This window comes from Podarcis raffonei, chromosome 8, assembly GCF_027172205.1.
Source record: "Podarcis raffonei isolate rPodRaf1 chromosome 8, rPodRaf1.pri, whole genome shotgun sequence".
Lineage (NCBI taxonomy): Eukaryota > Metazoa > Chordata > Lepidosauria > Squamata > Lacertidae > Podarcis > Podarcis raffonei.
The window spans coordinates 64,504,854-64,514,002 of NC_070609.1; the positions used below are offsets into that span (position 1 = coordinate 64,504,854).

General features: G+C 47.0%; 1 protein-coding gene across 1 annotated transcript; it reads left to right on the forward strand.

Annotated features, from left to right (window-relative positions):
* The first annotated feature begins 857 nt into the window (after positions 1–857).
* LOC128419574 (claudin-16-like) lies at positions 858–8,854 on the forward strand. The gene is made up of 5 exons (XM_053400441.1): positions 858–1,148; positions 2,296–2,422; positions 5,008–5,169; positions 6,586–6,650; positions 8,053–8,854. Exons 1-5 carry the CDS (start codon positions 1,059–1,061, stop codon positions 8,248–8,250), a joined length of 642 nt encoding a protein of 213 aa, XP_053256416.1. The 5' UTR covers positions 858–1,058; the 3' UTR covers positions 8,251–8,854.
* Positions 8,855–9,149: the final 295 nt, after the last annotated feature.

Below are 9,149 nucleotides of genomic sequence, written 5' to 3' on the forward strand. Positions count from 1 at the left end.
TTCTAGTTGGTTAATTGGTTCAGCAACTTTCATGCACATGATGTATGATGCTAATTATTTCCCCCAAGAGTTAAATGATAACTAACCAGAGGCAGCTACAGGAGAGCTATGAGATTCAGGCGAGGGTCAGATGCCTTGTCAATCCCAGCAGGTATATAAGAGGACGAGCCGGCCTGCCCACCATTCTCCTAGAGAAGAGAAGCCTAGCATGGAAGACTTGTGTATAGTATGCAGATCTTAAAGGGCCACAAAGGGTAAACCACCCAAAAGGTATGCTGAAGAGTTTGCCAAAACAGTCATAGCAGATACAGCTGTTGTTAGTAACTCAGAGAAGGTTTGGGAACCTTCAATCTTCCAAGAGGTTCAAAGTTTAACCTCAGAGGATGCTGAGCCATGGTTAAATGCCATGAAGGCTGAACTTGATTCCTTAGAGAGGAACAAGACATGGGAACTAGTTCCAGGCCTACTCAGGCCACAAAAGATTTACAAAGGTCAGTTATTGCAAAAGTTATTCAGTGTTTATTTTATGCATTTTTTTAAATCACCATGGTATTTAACAATAATATCTTATGTCCTTTAGAGGAGAAACTGTGAATTGTAGAATTTTAAATACCTGTCATCATCCTTGGCTTCACTCATTTTTGTTTGTAACACTCTTCCATTTTCTTCTCGTTGTTAGGGTGGGGGATGGGGAGGGGCCTCACAAGTGGAGTAGCCCAGGGCCTCTCTTTATCTAAATCTGGCCCTGCCAACAGGTCCCAGAGCTGGCTGGCTGCCTCTTCCGTTCCGCCTGACATTTAAGCTTCTCTGTGCCCCATTAATCTCTGCAGCCAAAGCCTCCCATTTCATTAAAAGGCACTGCTGCATGTTCAGCCCCTAAGCCAGGCCCAATGAGGAGGTCTCCAAGCATCCAGGTTTTGAGCGAGGGAGGTGGGTTTCCAATGTCTAGTGTTCCCTCATCTGGGCCAGGTGGGAGAACCCCTTAGGGCAGAAGGACAGAGCTGGAGCCCAGTGGGGCTGGCCGCTGGGCCCTTTACACCTTCCACAAAGTCTCTTCCATGGGGCTGACCGTGAGCCTGCTCTCCATTTTCTTGGGGGCCTTTTCTTTTGTCTGTACCGTGGGCGCCATCTGCACAGACTGCTGGCAGGTAAGAAGAGCAAGCCATTTCTCTTGCCACTCTTCAGAAAGGGTCTGGGAGGGGCACCTGGTTGGTTGCTTGGGTGCCAGGAATAAGACATGTGCTCCAAATGTCCCTGTTTGCCATATTTCCTTGTCCCTTTCTCAGATTGAGGGCTCAGAGAGGGAAATCACTGTCCCTGATTCTTGCCTTTTACAGATGTCTTGTTAAAACTCTGTCTGTGGCCATGCTTCAGGGTTCAGCTTCCTCTCCAAGGAGTTTCTAGAATGGGGAGGGACAGCTGCTGGTCCCTAATTTCATCTATCGAATACTGGAGGGAAATAGAAGGGAATGGGAAGGGCTAGGGGTTTAATGTAGGTCTACGATTTCATTGCTTTGTGCATAATTGGGCTTTTCGTTCCCTTAGGGATCAGAGAGTGGGGGTATGTATTAGTTCCTAAGGGTTTAAGCAAAGTTGGTGGGGATTTTAAAGGGGGTTAGTTGCTTCCAGGGGTGTCGCTAGGTATTTTAAAGCATTTGAAATTGAGGCACAGGCCCACGACCCAGATTTGCATCAGATTTTCATATGCTCATTTATAACAGTCTTTGGGCAATTTCAGAGGGCATGTGATTGGAGGGGGGGTGGAGGAATTTTGTCATTGCTGTGCTTTGTAAGTATTTTTTGTCATTGCTGTGCTTTGTAAGTAAGTGGTAGGAGCTTTTTAGAAAGCTCATAAAACCTTGAGAACTTCCCCATAAAATTCACAGAATGGTCTACAGGTGAGCCAATATTATCATAGTTACTTTATTAAAATTACAACCCATCCCTCCAGATGTTATCCGTCTAGTACCTGTTACTGAGGCTGTGGCATTGGCTGTATACATTTAAAGCACATGTATCCTCCTCTCAAAAGAAATAATCCTGGGAACTGTAGTTAAGAACTGTAAACCACAGTTCCCAGAATTCTTTGTGGTAAGGAAATGCTTAAGATGCCTGGTGCATGTGTAGTCTCTGCTATGATCTAGCTGCCAGCAGATTGCCCTGTCTTAGCTGCTGCACTGCTTCAACTGAACTGTTGTCTAAGCGTTTTAGCCCTGAGTGGTCCATCTATTGAGGACCAGTAACTGATCTGAGGCTCCCTTGCTCCTGCCTCCCCTTCACCCCCATCTCTTCCAGGTGAACAGCAAAGGCTCTGTGGTCCTCAGCATGCGTTGCCGAGGCCTATGGGGAGAGTGTGTTTGGGACAAGTTTGTCAAAATCTGGACCTGCGATGTCTTCAGTTCTTACCTGAACCCGCATCCCGGTAAAGTCACGTCCCAAATCTGACTATCGAGCCCCACCAAGCTGCTGTCAAGGACAGCTCCCTGGTTGGCAGGGACATGGGTGGCACTGTGGGTTAAACCACAGAGCCTAGGACTTGCCAATCAGAAGGTCAGCGGTTCGAATCCCCGTGACGGGGGGGGGGGCTCCCATTGCTCGGTCCCTGCTCCTGCCAACCTAGCAAAGCATATCAGTGCAAGTAGATAAATAGGTACCGCTCTGGTGGGAAGGCAAACGGTGTTTCCGTGCGCTGCTCTGGTTCGCCAGAAGTGGCTTAGTCATGCTGGCCACATGACCCGGAAGCTGTACGCCGGCTCCTTCGGCCAATAAAGCGAGATGAGCACCTCATCCTCAGAGTCGGTCATGACTGGACCTAATGGTCAGGGGTCCCTTTACCTTTACCCTGGTTGGCACAGCAGTGGCGGCAGGCAATGGACCTTGACATGGTTGGGTGGTGGACAGGAAAGCGAATGGGAGGCATTGTCCAAACACTGGGATGTCTGCACTGAGTGCAGCAAACTGGTTTTGCTGCTGTAAAATCACTAAATTGGTTTTTCTTGGCTGTGCACATGCAGTACTATGACCTTCCCACGGGGGGCAACCAAGGCTGTGTGAAAAAAAGATAATTACTGGTCTGTGCCAAGTGGCTGGCTTCTGACCACAGAAGCTGTTGGTTGGTAAACTGACACCTCCCTTTCACTTCCTCTTCTCCATTTATAACTTGCCACAGTCCCAGGAGATCGCTGGGGCTCTAGAAATCCATTATTTCACACCCACAAATGGAATTCCTGGTTATTTCAGTTCTTCTCCTGCTTTCTGGGCTTTCAATTTACTGACATCATTTCTCTATGAGGCAAAGGGGCTGCCAGTCACTACAAATCAACGTTGTGAACAACCAACCTCACTGCCATAGGGTGATTGGAAGGCCAACAGAATATTTGCATGTTTTTATTTATTTTTCTAAATATAAAGAATTTGGGGGTTTATTAGCACAGGCTCTGGGGATGGCCATTAGCTTATATGGCTAAAAAACAACAACTACTACCTGGAACCATGCTAGCTTGGAATAGAGCCTCCACATTCAGGGCAGTCTACCTTTGACTTTCAGGTGACTGTGCCCTTACACTCTGGTCCAGAGCATCCATAGGCATCAAGTTGTCTGCCGTTGGGAGGAAAGATGCTAGAAAAAGGAGCTTTTGGTCAGATTTGAGAAGGCTTTGTCTGTAAGATCACTCCACATTTTAGCTGTGGGGTGCTGAGAATAATTGAGAGGACGATGCTCCAGTCTAGAACTGTGTTGTGTTTGCTCTAAGGCAGGTGCTTTCGATGACTCACCGCGATGGCCAGGGCTGATGTAATCCAAAACATTTCTTTTTTCTTTTTAAAATCATTTTTATTGGTTTCACAAAAGTACAAATATACACACACTAGTAAAAACATATCAATATAAAGAGATTCTCTGGATCTCAAGACTTTCCCCCATCCCCTCCATGGGGTCTCATTTTAAACATCTACAACTGCATATTCATCCGTACTCCAATTTTTATATCAAACCATATTGTCCATAGTAATTTTTACACTACAAGTGAATCCAAATCCTGCTCTTGTTTCCATCTGCTTACAGTGGTCTCCTAAGTAACTTATAATTTTTTCCCATTCTTTTATAAAGGTATTTATCCTCTTGGTTTCTGAGTTTTCCACTCAGCTTTGCCATCTCGGCATAGTCCATCAGCTTGGTTTGCCATTCTTCTCTGGTAGGGACTTTGTCTTCTTTCCAACTCTGGGCTAATAACATCTGGGCAGCTGTTGTTCCATACTTTAAAAGTATTTTCTGCTCCTTTGGTATGTCGGTACCTGTAATTCCTAATAAAAAAGCTTCTGGCTTCTTAACAAAGGTTATTTTAAGCATTTTTTTTATTTCATTATATATATCATCTCCAACCTGGTGCTTCCAAATGTTTTGGACTACAAGAAGCAGAGGGACGCAGGTGGCGCTGTGGGTTAAACCACAGAGCCTAGGACTTGCTGATCAGAAGGTCGGCGGTTCGAATCCCTGCGACGGGGTGAGCTCCCGTTGTTCAGTCCCAGCTCCTGCCCACCTAGCAGTTTGAAAGCACATCAAAGTGCAAGTAGATAAATAGGTACCGCTCCGGCAGGAAGGTAAACAGCATTTCCGTGCGCTGCTCTGGTTCGCCAGAAGTGGCTTAGTCATGCTGGCCACATGACCCGGAAGCTGTACGCCGGCTCCCTTGGCCAATAAAGCGAGATGAGCGCCGCAACCCCAGAGTCAGTCATGACTGGACCTAATGGTCAGGGGTCCATTTACCCTTACAAGAAGCAGAAAGAAACATTTCGAAGCACCAGGTTGGAGGAAGACTCCTTTATGATTTGCTGGTCCATCGTCAGAGACAGGTACTGGGACAAACCACCCCTGCCTCCCCCCCCCCAAACAAAGCAGACCCTGCAGTCCCATATTTAACAGTCCCATACTGATCTTGTCCCCACTCAAAACCATGCTGGTGTGTTCCTGGTCACTTCCTGGGGCTTGACCTATGTATCTTCCTTCAGGGGCCATTATCATTGCAAGAGCCTCACTCATCACATCTGCCATCGCAGGGGCTGCAGCCTTCATCTGCCTCCTCTCAGGATGTCCATATTTCCGCTGCTTCCAAGAGGCCACGGCCAAGTGGCGCTGCCTCTGCCTCTCCACGGGATGCTATCTCTTTGCAGGTATGTCCTCCGCTGAAGACCAGAGGCTTTCAACACAAGAGCCCTCTCTATTAGATGAAAGCAGTGCCGAGGGACAGGTAAAGCCCATGCAAGCTAGCTCACACTTCTTTTTGATTGCAGTGTCATTGATGAGCCCTGCCATTGGGCAAAGAGAGACACCTCCCTCAGTCGGCAGAATCAGATGAGCCACAGGTCCTCTGCCCTAGTCACTCCTCCTTGAGCCTTCCCATGACACATAGATCAGGCTGCACAATTCTTTATTGCAGAAGAAAGTGGGGAAGCATGCCTAGACCCATGGGATATTGCTACATGTGACCCCACTCTGAGTGGTGAGAGATTTCAGCATTCACCCAGGGTTTGGTTTCCTTGGAATGAAGGTCATTGGAGACTGTGGAGTCTTTAGAGTTTTATTTGCATGTATGAGCAAAGGATAGCAGTGCTTGTGGCTTGGAGACTCCAGCAGGTCTTGCTTCCACATTAGGGTTCCAGGGAAGCCCCACGTCACAACTCATGGGTCCAGCACAGAGCAAGATGTGCCTCTATGTCTCGAGCTTCCAGCATCAGCCAAAACACACAAACATACTTGCTTACACAGCCCTGTGTACATAAGACTAAAAGTTTCACAACTTCAGAGCAGCTCTTGTTTTATGGTTCTCTTTTCTGGGATGGAAGGAGGTCAGCCCAGAGCAGTGACTCAAGCAGAGAATCAGCAGACAGCTTCTTCTTTGGACAGGCACTTTGGGAAGAACTTTCTGGCTGTTTTGGAAGGTGATGGACTCTCCTTCCTTGGGGGTTTCTAAACAGAGGTTGGATGGCCATCTGCCACGGATTCTTTAGCTGTGATTCTACAATTCTACAATTCAATGATTCACAAGAGTCTTAAATTACTGGATTTCTGTATCCCTTGCAGCATACCAGTGGGTCTGGCACCATGGGTATAGCTGGGGGGGGCAATTTCCCTTCCAAATCAAGTAAATAAATAAAAACAATTAACTAAAAGTAGAAATTGTAGACTTTGACAGATTTTTCTGAGCACTTGGAGTCAAAAGAAAGTAATTTAAAACAACTGTTGTAGAGACATTTCATTCTAGACAGAGGATGATGGCAAGTGGTTGCCCTGCTCCCCCCCCCAACATAAATCCTGGCTACGCCCATGTCTGGCACCCAATTTGGGAATTCCCAAGCTGAAGACTTGCAGGAAGGGAGGAGGACATGGGCATAGCCAAAGGAGGGGGGGACAGGGAGGGACAGCTAACCCCCCTAAATCAATAAAAATTAATAAAAATACATAGCTAACTGAGGTTCTGCCCCCCTCACAAAAATCATGGCTATGCCCATGTGGGGGGGGGGGAGAAAGTAAATAAGTTCTGCACTCCAAGTTCATAAGAGTTCACACCTCTCTCCCTTTCCTTTTAGGCTTTTTGTCCTGCATTGGCGTGATCAGATATTGCCTGTATGTCTTCTTCCAGCACCAGTATGAGGTATTTCCCCTGTCTGCTATGGCTGTGTGTCCTTTTTCACCCACCCTTCTTGTGGTGGTTGTATTGTACAACACGCGGAGAAATAGTGCTGGCAGCCGACTCTTACTCCAGCACAGACAATGGCGAGATGCTTGAAGGCAGAGGGCTAGCCTAGGGCAGCGCTGTGCCAGAATGCCCTCCCTCTTTTTTAAACAGTGTCCCATCCCTTAATGAGAAAAATAAATTGCATTTCAAAATTACCAAAAGGACAAGAACGTTTCGGTGAGATTCCCATGGGTGGGGTGCAGGGCTTTGGTCACACCTTGCTTTCAAATAGTGCTGAAGAGCATTTGTGAGTCTCCTGTCCAGGGCTGGCCCACCCATGAGACATGCTGAGGCAGTTGCCTCAGGCGGCAGCTTGGACAGATGCATCCAGGTTTGCTTGGAGAGCCTCCTCTTCAATCTCCTTCCTTCTCCCTCCCTGTGAGGCAGGTTAGGCCCCTAAGGCCACCCAGTGAGCATCATCGTGTCTGGGTGGGGATTTGAACCCTGGTCTCTTCTGGGTCCTAGCCCAACACTCTAACCACTACACCACACCGGCTTTCGCAATCAGCACTGTCCATAAAATCTGCCCGGTTGCGGTTTCCAACATGGCAGTCCCAGCTGACAATGTGTGGGATGTAACATAAGCAGTCATGTACAACACTTCCTGTTTGCCCAGAGTGGACACACGGGGATGCTACTCTAGCCAGGAGGACTTCCTGTCACACCTGTCTGGAGGATCCTCCCCCTGGCTGTGTCCAGGTGTGAGCCTGTGAGACCCCATAAAAGGGCTGGTCAAGCAGCCATCTTTCTCTCTCGACCATTTTCTCTTTTATGCTTTTGCTGTGTGCTGGCTCTCAGCCAGAAGCACATGGGCTCAATCCCCATACTCTCTTCTGTAATTACAAGCTAAAGCTTGCCTTCAGGGAACCTACTGTGAACTGAATGTGAGTAAACTTCTTATCATTACTTTTAAAAGAAGACTGTTGTGTCTTTATTCTTTTTAAGAGGGAACAAAGGGGATTTACCAGGAACATAGCTGTCAACGTTTCCCTTTTTTAAAGGGGAATTCCCTTATTCTGAGTAGGATTCATCGCAAGAAAAGGGAAAAGTTGACAGCTACGACCAGGAACAAACCCGATCTGGACAAAGCCAGATTGGACTGCTAAAGTAAAGAGATTCAGACGAATCTACCAACTAGCTTCTTGCTAAATACTGGGGAATGTACTCTGCTACTGACTCACTAGCGTGAGTGAGGAAGGATCATATCTGATCAACATTCCCACACAATGCACCCCACAGCACCCCACAATGCCAATGCCTGGGGTCCCCCTCCATGCCAAATCCTTGACCAACCAGCTCTTTCCCATTTGCCTTCTAGGTGTCTCTGAGCATCCCTGGATTCCCCAGCTTTGAGTATGGCTATTCCCTGTGGATGGCTGTAGCAGGTGGCCTGGCAGCCATTGCTGCAGCTGTCACGTCATACTACGAAGGGGTGCTTCTTAAGACCTTCAGCATGAGTCCAGCCAAGGAGATGCCTGCTGGAGATGCCACTGGGACTACTTGGACATACGTCTGAGGGAGGGAGGGACCCTAGAGCATCTTCTGATAGTGGCATTTAGTAAAATGTAAGGTGTTTCTTGCAGGTGTTTCTTAGAGGACCATCCGATTCCATGATTGTGACCCATCAGAGGAGCTCAACGATCAAGGCGGTGCATAAGGAAACAGACTGTCCTTAACGAGAAACACAGAAAGATAAAATCAACAAAATAATCCATAAAAACATTGTTTAAAACATCAGCAAATACTAATTAGTCGCCTGTGCCCTGTGGAGCTCCTTGCAGGTAGAGGTTTTGGCAGAACTGCCCCTCCCTTCTTTCAGGTGTCTTTTGAAAGCCTTTGCAACAAGAATTTTATCCTTTTTTAAGGCAACCAGTATTTGCTGATGTTTAAAACAATGTTTCGATGGATACTTTTGTTGGTTTTATCCTTCTGTGTTTTGTTGCATCTTGTGATACGTTTTATGCAAGCTTAATTATAAATAAATGTGGCGAGTTGTGAGGCTAACTTTAGCGGGAGGTTGAACAGAAATAAAAAAAAGCCCTTTGAATGGCAGATGTGGCCTGCCCTCATAGACAAAGTGCACAGCACCCCTGAGCTTGGGCAGAATTGGCGTCAAAGGAAAAATTTCTTTCTGATCAGCAGGTCGATCAAACAAAGCATGGCATCCCACAAAGTCCTACTCAGAGTAGACTCAAGTTAGCCATTTTTATGGACATACTCTAATGTTGGATACAACCCATAATCGACGCTGTGCACCTGCCTCCTCTTCTCATAGGGACAAAGCTGAATATTTGCTCTAAGGTTGGCACCCTCAAACTGTGGTCCATGACCTTCATTCAGGTGGTCTGTGGTGCATCCATGAATTTGTGGCTGCAGGTGGAAGACTGCACAACCATTGCATTAAATATTCCTAAT

Bases quoted from the DNA above. Each gene is read 5' to 3' on its own strand.
- LOC128419574 (XM_053400441.1), top strand. From the start codon at position 1,059: ATGGGGCTGACCGTGAGCCTGCTCTCCATTTTCTTGGGGGCCTTTTCT. The intron at 2,423-5,007 runs GTAAAGTCACGT...ATCTTCCTTCAG, and splicing joins TTACCTGAACCCGCATCCCG to GGGCCATTATCATTGCAAGA. The intron at 5,170-6,585 runs GTATGTCCTCCG...CTTTCCTTTTAG, and splicing joins GGGATGCTATCTCTTTGCAG to GCTTTTTGTCCTGCATTGGC.